At 44.5% G+C, this 13,444-nt stretch overlaps 1 protein-coding gene across 1 annotated transcript in view; it reads right to left on the bottom strand.

Annotated features, from left to right (window-relative positions):
• NUP188 (nucleoporin 188) overlaps window positions 1-13,444 on the bottom strand; it is a gene marked incomplete at both ends in the record, with an annotated part of 63,949 nt that overhangs the window by 35,988 nt on the left and 14,517 nt on the right. Inside the window, 6 exons of the mRNA XM_080709298.1 lie at window positions 1,526-1,737; window positions 3,093-3,212; window positions 3,994-4,086; window positions 5,009-5,053; window positions 5,818-5,898; window positions 6,669-6,753. Coding sequence (XP_080565424.1) covers window positions 1,526-1,737; window positions 3,093-3,212; window positions 3,994-4,086; window positions 5,009-5,053; window positions 5,818-5,898; window positions 6,669-6,753 — 636 coding nt within the window. The remainder of the gene's footprint in view (window positions 1-1,525; window positions 1,738-3,092; window positions 3,213-3,993; window positions 4,087-5,008; window positions 5,054-5,817; window positions 5,899-6,668; window positions 6,754-13,444) is intronic.

The raw sequence follows: 13,444 nt of genomic DNA on the forward strand, positions 1-13,444 counted from the left end.
ACACCCACCACTTATGCCTGAACCAGGTAAACCATATCAGTAGATAAAAAATAAAGAGATTCAAAGTGCACAGACATTGATGCCAGGAGTGGTGGCGCATGCTGTTAATTCCAGTACTTGAGACGGAGACATGAGGATCTGCCACCAGCCTCAGCTACTCAGTAAGGCCCTCCACAAGTTAGTGAGACCCTGTTTCAAAATAAAGAACTAGCCAGGCGTGGTGGGGCACACTTGTAATCCCAGCATTCGGGAGGCTGAAACTGGAGGATCGTGGTTTGTGGACAGCCTCAGCTACTCAGTGATGCCTTCTGAAACTTAGTGAGACCCTGTTTCAAAATAAAGAATAAAAAAAATAGAGCAGGGGGTGTAGCTCAAAGGTCAAATGTCCCTGAGTTCCATCCCCACACCCGCAAAAAAAAAAAAAAAAAGAATTAAAAAATTAGGCTGAGCCGGGCGTGGTGGCGCACGCTTGTAATCCCTGCGCTTGGGAGGCAGAGACAGGAGGATCGCGCAGGTTCAAAGCCAGCTGTGCGCGCTGGCTTAGGATACCATTTCCAAATAAAAATGTAAAAATAGGTCTGGGAGTGTAGCCTGGAGATAGAAGGGCTTCCAGGAACCCCAGTACCACCAAAAAAAAATAAATAAATAAAATAAAATAAAATAAGTCTAGGAGTATAGCCCGGAAGTAGAAAGCCTCTGGGTTCCACCCCCAGTACCACCAAAAAAAAAAAAAAAAAAAAAAAAAATGGGCTGAGGTACAGCTTGGAGGTAGAATGACCCTGGGTTCAATCCTAGCACCACACACACAAAAAGTGCATAGTCAATGAACTCAAAAAAGCAGAAGGCAGAGAACACGTCTTGCTTGTTATAGTTCTCTTAGCATTTGGATAATGCCTGAACTTTAATGGTTAATCAGCAACTCAACAATTATTATTTGTCGAATAAATTAATGAGTGTGGGGGTGCTGTGGTGGAACCCAAGTCTCACTAAATTGCTGAAGTTGGTGATGAACGTATGATCCTCGTGATCCCCAAGCACTGGGATCACAGGAGTGTGCCACCATGTTGGCAACGAACACCTTAATAAAGTGAAAGAGCGTAACACTCTCTCAAGAAGATGACGTCTTTCAATCCTAGTCTTTGCTTCCTACATGAACTGAAAAATGTTGGTACACCCTCTGTTTCTTTTTTTTTTTTTTTCGGGTCTGGGGATGGCACCCAGGGGCATCTGACCTCTGAGCCACACCCCCTGCCCAATTTTTTATTCTTTATTTTGAAACCGGGTCTCACTGAGTTGCAGAGGGCCTCACTACGTAGCCAAGGCTGTCCGCGAACCGCGATCCTCCGGTCTCAGCCTCCCGAATGCTGGGATCACAAGCGTGCCCACCACGCCCGGCTTCACACCCGTCTATTTCTCCACCCATGGAATGAAAAGTGTATCTTTACCCCACCTACTTACAGAAGCACTGTACTATCAAAGCTCTGAACACCGTACAAGTTGCACGAACTTCAGCTCATTCGCTTACCCGATCCGATCCACAAAAGGATCCATGGTCTCGTCCACCAAGTGCCTATTAGTCTGCCTACTGCCAAAGCCTTGCTCTTTAAACATCTGTGTTAGCACCAGCAGGTCACCGGGTGCCATCTCAAAGTACGCATAATAGAGGAAAATAATCTCCAGCAGCATGGACTGTTCCCGAAGGCACTGAACAAACCAGCGAGACACTTGGCGCTCGGTCTAAACAACAAATGAAGAAAAAAGGAAAAAGGTGAAACAAAAACCTATTTTAAAATTTAAAACATTTTATTCTATAATAAATGCACATAAAAGAAAATCCAAAAAGTTTAAGAACAGGGTGAAGCAGAGGCCTTCCTCCCTATAATTTCCATTGCCCAGTTATCCAAACCCTTCCTTTCAGCAATCTGCTAAACACACACCCATCCATTCATTTATTCTTTCTTTCTTTGTTCAATTCTTTCCCTCTCTCTCTTTTTTTTTTTAACTCACGGGCATTAACCATATTTTAGGTGAAAAGAGGAAGTAAAGAAGCAGAATAGCGGAAGCCCAGAGAAAAGTGCACAGTTCATCATCATTAAAATCAACATCATGAGCCGAGCGTGGTGGTGCACGCTTGCGATCCCAGCATTTGGGAGGCTGAGACAGGAGTATCCTCAGCTACTAAGTGAGGCCCTCCGCAACTTAGACCCTGTTTCAAAATAAAGGATAGCCGGGCGTGGTGGCGCACACTTGTAATCCCCGCGCTTGGGAGGCAGAGACAGGAGGATCGCGCTGGTTCGGAGCCAGCTGCGCGCGTTGGCTTAGGAGACCCTGTTTCCAAATAAAAAAATGTAAAAAAATAGGTCTGGGAGTGTAGCCCAGATGTAGAAGGGCTTCCAGGAACCCCAGTACCACCAAAAAAAAAAAAGAAGATAAAAAATAGGGAAAGGGGTGTGACTTGGAGGTCGAATGGCCCTGGGTCCCACCCCCAGATCCGCTAAATAAAAAATAAATAAAATAAAATCATTTTGAAGCTGGGCGTGGTGGCACACACTTGTAATACCAGCATTCGGGAGGCTGAGACAGAAAGACTGCCGTTCACGGACAGCCTCAGCTACATAGTGAGGCCCTTTGCAACTCAGTGAGACCCTGTTGCAAAATAAAGAATAAAAAGTAGGGCTGGAGTGTAGCTTGAAGGTAGAATGTCCCTGGGTTCCATCCCCAGAATGAAAAAAAAAAAAAAAAAAAAAAAAGAAAATCAACATCATGTCAGGCGTGGTGGCTCACGCCTGCAATCCCAGTACTTGGGAGGCGAGGCAGTAGGATCACAGGTTCACAGCCAGCCTCAGCAAATAGTAAGGCCTTTTACAACTTGGTGAGATTCTGTTTCAAGCTAAAAATTAAATAGGGCTGGGCTAGGGGCATAGTTCACAGATAGAATGCCCACAAAAAATTAAATCAACAACATTTGATGTGACATATTTAATACTTACAACTTTCTGCAGAATGACAACCCATACATGTGCTCAGCTAATGCACAAGTGAGCCAGGGCGTGCGTCCCCTCAGGCTTCAAGAGAGCACCAACACCACGTACCATGAGGCTCCCGTGTGTCTCCCAGGTTGGCGCTTCAGCTTTATACAGCTCCTCGAACTGCTGCCTGTATTTTGAAACTAGCTCCTTTTCCAACTTATCAACACAGTCTGCATATTCAACCTTAAAAAAAAATCAAAACAGAATAAATGACACCGAAAAGATATTCAAAGGATCATGAAGAATATAAAGTCACTTAAGACTGGGCGTGGTGGCACACTTGTAACCCTGTACCTGGGAGGCTGAGACAGGAAGGCTGCAGGTTTGAAGCCAGCCTCAGCGACTTAGCAAAGGCCTCCAAAACCTAGTGAGACCATTTTAAAGTAAGAAATGAAATCGGGCTGGGGGAATAACTTGGAGGTAGGATGGGTTCACTCCCAAGTGACACACAAAAAATTAATAAATAAATAAATAAAGAAAGAAAGAATAAAAAAATAGGGCTCGGAGTATAGCTCAGAGGTAGAATGTTCCTGGGTTCAATCTCCAGTACTGCCAAGAAAAAAAAATTACTTAGAAGAATTTGAATAATATAGGTTAGAAAGAACCAAGAGAAGAGCCGGGCGTGGTGGCGCGCGCTTGTAACCCCAGCATTCGGGAGGCTGAGACCAGAGGATCGTGGTTCGCCAACAGCCTCAGCTACTTAGTGAGGCCCTCTGCAACTCGGTGAGACCCAATTTCAAAATAAAGAATAAAAATAAGGCATGAGGTGTAGCTCAGAGGTCGAATGTCCCTGGGTTCCATCCCCAGATTCAAAAGAAAGAAAGGAAGGGAGGGAGGGAGGAGGGAGGGAGGAGGGAGGGAGGGAGGGAGGAGGGAGGAGGGAGGGAGGAGGGAGGGAGGGAGGGAGGAGGGAGGGAGGGAGGAGGGAGGGGGGATGAGAATCAAGAGAATTAAACAGGCTTACCCTATAGGGGTGTCTTTCATCTTGGAAGTAGGTGAGAAGATGTAAGACACATCGAAGAATACAGGTTCTTTCTTCATAGTAATAATCTGCAATCTGGAAGGAGCCCAAAGATTCTAAGTCAGTTACTTACCTTGGTAAAGAGATACTCGATTTTACCATTTACTGATAATCAGGTCATGTAAAGATGTGAATGGAGCAGGGTGTGGCACAGGTTTGTGATCCCAGTACGTGGGAGGCTGAGACAGGAGGACCGCAGGTTCACAGCCAGCCTCAGCAACTTAGCAAGACCCTGTTTCCAAATACAAATAAAAGAGAGCTAGGGATATAGCTCAGAGGTAGAATGTGCCTGGGTTCAATTCCCAGTACCCCCCCCGACACACAAAAAGATGTGAATGGAGCAGGTATGGTGGCACACACCTGTAATGCCAGTAGGTGGAAGGCTGAGACAGGAGGATTCAAAAGGTTCAGAGCCAGCCTCAATAATAGTGAAGCAGGTCTGAGAGCAGCCTCGGCAACATACCAAGACCCTCTTTGACAAAACCGACTGGCGTGAGTCAGGTGCATGCCTGTAACCCCAACACTTGGGAGGGACAGGAGGCTCTCAGGCTCAAAGACAGTCTCAGTAACTTTGAGACTCTCAGCAACCTAGTGAGACCCGGTTTCAAAAAATCAAATCAAAACATAAAAAGGACTGGAGGTGTAGGTCTGAGGTAGAACACCCCTGGATTCAATCACCTGTACCACACACACACACACACACACACACACACACACACACACACACACACACGGAGGTGAAGAAAAGATATCTATGACCCAGTTCTCATCACCAGAAGCTGAAGACTCAATCTTCTTGGGAATCCTCCTCATTCACAAATGTGCTCAAAAACTTTTTCACTAAGCCCTCAAGGCTTACCCCACAGGAGGGCCAAAGGCCAGCAACACGCAGGCAAACAAGGTGAAGAAGCTGCCACCCAACAGCACACTCAAACACGCAGCGGCGACTACTACTGACCTTCAGGATTAAGGCCTGGCTCTGCCTCTCATCTTGCAGTACCACCTGCGGAAAACCAGAAGGCGCGGTCAAGGCCACTCCCAGGCCACTCCCCCGACAAAGGCAAGCCCCCGGTTATGACTGCCCACTGCTTTCCAAAACCACTTCCTGCCCCGCTCCTCGACCCAACCTATGCAAAGCCGTGCTAAGATCCTCGCTCCTCTGGGCTCGGCTCCTAGCTGTAAAGTGAGGAGCTCAGCAGAGAGGGGCTCTCTCGATTCTATGACTAACATGCTGCTCTTTGACCGCTCTACCCTCCAGGTATGAGGACACATGTAAATATAGGGCACTTTTCTTCTTCTTCTTTTTTTTTTTCGGTGCTACTAGAGGTTGAACCCAGAAGCACTCTACCTTCAAGTTACACCCCAGCCCGATTTTCTTCCTTACTGGAAACAGGGCTCACGAGGTTGGTGAGAGGCTCACTACTTGCTGAGACTGACCTCGAACCTGTGATCCTGTCTCAGCCTCCTAAGTCCTGGGATTATAGGTGTGCAAAAAGGACTGCAGGTATAGCTTGGAGGTAGACTGCCCCTGGGTTTAATCCCCCGTACCCCACATATGCACACACAAAGTGACAATGATAAACATACGAGTTCATATTCATATAAAAACGCCCAGCTTGGACATTTCCTTTTTTCAATCCTTGGGAAGCCTTTCCTGAGAATGCCTGTATCTGACAACTTACCTCCATTCAAAGAACTAGTGCCAAGCCCTAAATTCTATAAAACCACCCTGGAGAAAGAGTAGAAGGCAGCAGTCTAACCACAGACCTTTAGTGAGTCCCGAGTCCCCCTGTAGTCCTCCTGAAGGTAGCACTGTAGTAACTGCACGCTCTGCTCTTCGTCGAGACCCTGCAATGCAGACGTCGTACGTGAGGCACAGCCACCGCGGCTCGGAAACCACACACAGGATGCAAAGCGCTCTAAAGGCTTCTCCTCCAGAATGAACACAAGACTGCACAGACAAAAATTCTTCTCAAAGATTTCATACAATTTTAACGCAATGAGGAGAAAAGGGGCGCTCTGCTGACACGCAGTGAGTGTGGCATTCAGATTCACATGCCAGAAACAAGTGCTTACGCTCAAGCACGTTAACACAGCAGCAGGCATGATCTGCGCTTCCACAAACGAAACAGAAAAAGCTGAACAAACAAACTCAGGCATGTAAAGACCGCCACGTGTGTGCTGAAGAAAACTCTGATATGTGGTATGGGTCGGGCAACTGTGCTTTATGACTTTTGTTGAGAGGGTTGCAACCTGGGTATTTCTGAAACACAACATGTTCATTATATCCCCCAAACTGAAATAAACTTGGTTTTTTAATTTTTTGCACAGTTCTGGGGATGCAACCCAGAGGCATTCTACCACTGAGCTCCACCCCCAGCCCTATATTTTATTCTTTGTTTGAAACAGGGTCTCACTGAGTTGCAGAGGGCCTCATCAAGTAGCTGAGGCTGTCCGCGAACCGCGATCCTCCCGTCTCAGCCTCCCAGACGCTGGGATTACAAGCGCGCGCCACCACGCCCGGCTTGAATTTAGGTTTTAACTGACAACCATTAACAATAAACCATGTACAGCCACACTGCAAGTAATAACTGAGCCAGTGCTAGTTTTTTACTCACCAAAAACTTGCTGATTCTTAAGCCCAGTTCCTTCAGTGGTGAAGCTACCTCTTTATTAGCTTTCACTTTGTCAGCTGAACTTGGACTATGAAAAGAATAGTGAATCACTTCCTCATTCTCCGTGACCCGCTAGGGGTTTAAAATGAAAAGACTTACAAGATAGTTTTACTATAGGCTTTTTTCCCGGCCTTTTGATGCTTACGTAATAAACACATATTCACCTCTATAGATTTTATAACAAAGAACAGGTAATAAGAAGTAATAAAATTAGTGTATGTCTATTATGAATTATAATAGTATTACTTATACACCCATTAAGCTATATTAATTAGTTCTGATCTTTACAAATACTCTGAAAAGTAAATGCAACTACCCCTTTTACAAATGCAATTACCAACACTTAGAATGAACAAATAACTTACCAAAATCCCACAGCTAAAAAGCTAAAATTTAAAACTTGGTCTGTCAGTGTACACACATAAATACATTATCAAGCTATTGGGAAGGCCTAGAAATTATGATACCCTAGTAGAAGCCAACAAACTCAGCCCCGGATCCTAGTTCTAATGCCATTTTTCAACAGAATCAGGATTCCTCAAAGAAATGGCTGGTTCTAGATTCAGGGCAAGGAAAAAACAAGATGAACCTGAAACATCTTGTAGTGTCAGAAAAATAAGGATGTGTTCAAAAAACAAACAAATAGAGACATATCAAAAGGACACAGACATCAACCTGCAAGAACTCCCAAGGGCCAAGGATGGAACAAAGTATGAAAAAAATACAGAGGCTGGGAGTGTGACTCAGTGACAGAGCGCTTGCCAAGCATGTGCGAGTGCGAGGCCCTGTGTGAGCCACGGTAGCCGCCCCCTGCAAATAAAGTATAAACAAAGTAAATATACATGAGTATTTGGGAGGGTGAGCCAGGAGAATCACAGGTTCAAAACCAGCCTCGGCAACTTAGCAAAACCCTATCTTCCAATAAAAAATAAAAGGACTGCAGGTATAGCTTGGAGGTAGACTGCCCCTGGGTTTAATCCCCCGTACCCCACACGCACACACACAAAGTGACAATAATAAACATACATGAGTTCATATTCATATAAAAATGGCTAAATACATGGGAGGACAGGAGAGAAACTTCCTTAGAGACTCCAAACAGCATACGTAAAACGCTACCTCCTTCAGGAGGTAGAATTTAATTCTACTATCACCCCACATCAAACAGGGGACTACATTAGTGACTGACTTCCAAAGAATAGAGAAAGGGACAAAATTAATTTTGCAGCGAAAAAAGTCAGCAAATGCTACCTTATTGTGTGACCGAAGTTAACCTTGACGGTAACTTCAATGTTCACATCGCGATGATGTGGTAAGAAGGGTGCTTCACCTCTGAATTCTTCTGAAATCCACAGGCCAGGACTAATAGTGAAAACACATTAAACTGACCAATCCTTTTCAAAACTGTTCGAGGTCGGCCAGGTGTGGTGGCACACACTTGTAATCCCAGTACTTGGGAGGCTGAGACAGGAGGATCGCAGGCTTGAGGACGGCCTCAACCACATAGCAAGACTCTCAGCAACCTAGTGAGACCCTGTTTCAAACTAAAAAATAAAATAAGAATGAGGGGGGGTGGATCAGAAATAGAACTCCCCTACATTCAATCTCCAATACCAAAAAAAAAAAAATGTTCAAGGTCATGAAAATTAGAGGGGAAAAAACTGAGAGGGTATTAACAGCTAAATGGAGACTAGGGAGACAGGACAACTAAATGCATTATGGCACCTTGGACTGGAAGCCGCAACAGAAGGAGGAAACTGACTTAAAAAAGAATGATTAAGTTTTAATGAAGTCTAGAATTCAGTTCTAGTTTTTTTGTTTTTTTTTTTTTAAAGTCTAAGCCGGGCGTAGTGGCGCACGCTTGTAATCCCAGCATTTGGAAGGCTGAGATGGGAGGATCGCGGTTCTAGGACAGCCTCAGCTACTTAGTGAGGCTCTTTGCAACTCAGTGAGACCCTGTTTCAAAAATAAAGAATAAAAAACTGGGCAGGGGGTGTAACTCGGAGGTCAAATGCCTCTGGGTTCCAGCCCCAGACCCGCAAAAAAAAAAAAAAAGAAAAAGAAAAAAGTCTAAAGCCAGGTGTGAGGCGGAGACCAGAGGACAACGGACACGGTTCAGGGACAGCCTCGATTACCTTCGCAACTCAGTGAGACACTGTTTCAAAATTAAAAGAACTGGCTGGGCATGGTGGTGCACGCTTGTAATCCCAGCGCTTAGGAGGCTGAGACAGGAGGATCGCACAGGATCGGAGCCAGCCTCAGCTACTTAGTGAGGCTCTCAGCAACTTAGTGACACCCTGTTTCCAAATAAAGTATAAAATAAGTCCGGAAGTATAGCCTGAAGGTAGAAAAGCCCTTGGGTTCCACCCCCAGTACCACAAAAAAAAAAAAGAAAAATTAAAAGGACTGAAAAATAGGACTGGGGGTGTAGCCCACAAGTAAAATGCCTGGGTTCCATCTTTAGTACCGTAAAAAAAAAAAAGTCTACCTGGACATTATGGCGCATGCTGGTAATTCCATACTTGGGAAACTGAGACAGGAGGATCACAGGTTCACAGCCAGCTTCATCTACTTAGTGAGGCCCTCTGCAACATAGTGACACCCCTGTTTCAAAATAAAGAATATGCCAGGTGTGGTGGTGCACACTTGTAATCCCAGGGCTTGGAAGGCTGAGACAGGAGGATTGCACAAGTTTGAAGACAGCCTCAGCCACTTAGTGAGGGTCTCAGCAACTTAGTGAGAGCCTGTTTCCAAATAAAATATAAAATAGGTCTGGGAATATAGTCCGAAGGTAGAAAGCCCCTGGGTTCCACCCCAGGACTACAAAAATAAATAAATAAATAAATAAATGAACGTGGTGGCACACGCTTGTAATCCCAGCATTCAGGAGGCTAAGACAGGAGGATCACAGTTCTCGGATAGCCTCAGCTACTCAGTGATGCCTTCTGCAACTTAGTGAGACCCTGTTTCAAAATAAAGAATAAAAAATAGGGCAGGGGGTGTAGGTCAGAGGTCAAATGCCCCTGGGTTCTATTCCCAGACCCACAAAAATAAATAAGTAGCCGGGCATGGTGGCGCATGCTTGTAATCCCTGTGCTTGGGAGATAAAGGAGGATCACGCAGGTTTGAAGCCAGCCGCACTGGCTTAGGTACCCTATTTCCAAGTAAAAAAATATATAAAATAGGTCTGGGAATTTAGCCCAGAGGTAGAAGGGCTTCCAGGAACCCCAGTACCACCAAAAAATAAATTTAAAAAAATAAACAAACAAATAAATAAAGGAAGGAAGGAAGGAAGGAAGGAAGGAAGGAAGGAAGGAAAGGAGGGAGGGAGGGAGGGAGGGAGGGAGGGAGGGAGGGTTGGGCAAGCCAGGCCTTGGTGGCACATGCCTATTCCAGTACTGGGAGATAGATGGTAGGATCACAGGTTTGAGGACAACTGTCATCAAACTAGTGAGACCCTGTCTCCAAATAAGAAATAGAATTAGGCTGGGGGTGTAGCTCAAAGGTAGACTGCTCCTGGGATCAAACCCCAGTGCCACATAAATAAATAAACAAATAAATAAATAAATCTAATAAACTTCAAATTTCATACTCCAATGAGAATTTTTCTCTTAAATAGCCAGGCATGGTGGCACACACTTGTCATCCCAGCATTTGGGGGGCCAGGACAGGAAGATCGCAGGTTGGCAGACAGACCCAGTCACTTAGTGAGGACTTCTGCAACCTAGTGACACCTATTTCAAAATATAGAATAAAGCCGTGTGTGATGGTGCACACTTGTAATCCCCGCGCTTGGGAGGCGGAGACAGGAGGATCGCGCAGGTTCGAAGCCAGCCGCGCTGGTTTAAGAGACCCGGTTTACAAATAAAACGTATAAAATAGGTCTGGGAGTGTAGCCCAGAGGTAGAAGGGTTTCCAGGAACCCAAGTACCACCAAAAATAATAAAGAAAGAATAAAAAACAGGGTTGGGAATGTAGCTCAAAGGTAGAATGCCCCTGGGTTCCCCCAGTACTGCAATAAATAAATAAATAAGGGTGAGGACATATAATAACAAGACGTAGCTCCAAGGTAGTAGCACATGCCTGTAATCCCAACACTAGGAGGCTGAGGCAGGAGAACCACAAGTTCAAAGACTCTGGACAACTTAGGAGGACCCTGTGTCAAAAAAAAAAAAAAAAAAAAAAAAAAAGGCTGGATATAGAGCCCTGGGTTGAATTCCCAGTACAAAAAAAAAAAAAAAAAAAGGCTGGATATAGAGCCCTGGGTTGAATTCCCAGTACAAAAAAAAAAAAAAAAAAAAAAAAAAAGGCTGGATATAGAGCCCTGGGTTGAATTCCCAGTACAAAAAAAAAAAAAAAACCTAAAATTTAAAAAAAAGAAAAGAGGGCTGGGGGTGGGCCTCAGTGGTACAGCAATTGCATAGTCTGCAAAATGCACCTGGTATACTCTCTTGTATCAAAAAAAAACCCCAAAAAACAAAAAACACTAAATGCCAAAAATATTTCTTTTGTGACCCACAGCCCAATGTTGTTGGATTCTTTTTTACTAAGTGGAGATTCTTATATTTCACAGAAAATCCACAGCATAAAGGCCTATAGAAGGGTAAACAATAAATTCTGAAAGAGGCAACACGGAATGATAAGGACACAGACACTAAAGTAAGACGGCCAGGGATGAGTCCTGGTACCACCACTTACTAGCCGTGTGACCTTGGGCAAGTTACTTAATCTCTTTGTGCCTCAGTTTCCCCATCTGTAAAATGGAAACAATGATAATAAGAGTATCTAAATGTGATAAGATAATAAATATATCAAGGTCCATATGTTCTGAATATTTAATGTAGTACTTATGGATAAAATAATATGTCTGGGAATTACTCCAAAATAATTATGGGAGAAGAGTTAACTGATAAATAACAAAAAGTTATTCATCATTAAACTGAATGAAGATGGTAAAAACATCATAATAATCCCAACACTAGGGATTCATCCAGCAGGTGTTCAGAAGCGAAAGGGAAATGAGGACGACAGGAAGACGGTGAGTACCGGGAGAGCCCGCTAAGGATGACGGGAAATGGCTACCCCACAGCCTGTATTCTCATTCTTTTGATCTTTTTATTTTTTGCAGTCTTGGGAAATAAATGCAGGGTCTCCTGCACGCTAGGCAAGCCTCTACCATTGAACTGCACCCGAAACTGCATCCTCAGCCCCTAGTCTTGGCTTTCTTAACTACTTTGTATCTTAGTACTATTGTTAAAAAAAATACACACACACACACACACACACACACACACTCCCCCACCTCTGCGGGTCTGGGGATAGAACCCAGGGGCATAGACCTCTGAGCTACACCCCCTGCCCTATTTTTTATTCTTTATTTTAAAACCGGGTCTCACTGAGTTGCAGAGGGCCTCACTAAGTAGCTGAGGCTGTCTGCGAACCACGAACCTCCAGTCTCAGCCTCTCGAATGCTGGGATTACAAGCGTGAGCCACCACACCCAGCTGTTAAAATATATATCAATCCCCCTGGGTTCCATCAGCCCCTGAAAGCCAAAAAAAAAATTATATATATATATAAAATCAGCCTGGTGTCATGGCACACGCTTGTAATCCCAGCATTTGGGAGGCTGAGACAAGAGGATCACAGACAGATTCAGCTACTTAGTGAGGCCCTTTGCAACTCAGTAAGACCCTGTTTCAAAATAATTAATAAAAAATAGGGCTGGGGGTGTCACTTGGAGGTAGAGTGCTTCTGGGTTCCACTCCAGTACTGACAAAAAAAAAAAAAAATCAGCTGGGCACTGTGGTACAAGCCTGTAATCCCAGTACTTCAAAGGTTGAGAGGAGGATCACAGGTTTGATTATAGCCTCAGCAAACTAGCAAGACCTGTTTCAAAACAAAAAGGGTGGGAGGCTGAGACAGGAGGATTGCAGTTTGTGACAGCCCTCTGCAACTTAGTGAAACCCTGTTTCAAAATAACCAATAAAAAATAGGACTGGAGGTGCACCTCAGAGGTAGAATACCCCTGGGTTCCATCCCCAGTACAAAGAAAGAAAAGAAAAGAAAAGAAAAGAGAAAAGTGATAGAGATAGGGAGGGAGGGAGGGAGGGAGGGGCAAGGCACGGCGAGGCGGGCTAGGAGTAGTGTTAACACAAAGGTAGAATGCCTCTGGGTCCAATCCACAGCACCACCAAAATTAGGGAAAAAAAGTGCTTGGGATGTAGCTCAGCGTAGAGTCCCTGCCTAGCATATGTGAGGCCCCAAGTTCAATCCCCAGTACCCCATTGAAGGGTCACTGCAGGGAATAAATTTATGATAAACCAAAAGTTGAGAACAATAACTGGTACTTAGTAAACTACATACACACACGTAAATATATTTTAGCTACTATTATCATTGTTCACAGCTATATCTATCATGTAGTGCTCACACAAACATGGTAAACCCTAAATAAAAATTAGAAATATCAGTTTAAACTGGCCATGATGGTACATGCCTATAATCTCAATACTCCTGAGGCTGAAATAGAAGGATCACAGGGTCAAGGCCAGCACAAGGTAACTTAGTGAAGCTGCTTCAAAACTCAAAGGGCCGAGTGGGCGTGGCGGCTCACTATTGGTAATCCAAGTATGTAGAAGGCTGAGAGAGGAGGACACAGGTTCGTGGCCAGCCTCAGCAACTAGTAATGCCCCCCTGTAACTTAAGTGTTTCAAAATA

The sequence above is a fragment of the Muscardinus avellanarius genome, assembly GCF_963383645.1.
Source record: "Muscardinus avellanarius genome assembly, chromosome: 13".
Taxonomy (NCBI): Eukaryota; Metazoa; Chordata; class Mammalia; order Rodentia; family Gliridae; genus Muscardinus; species Muscardinus avellanarius.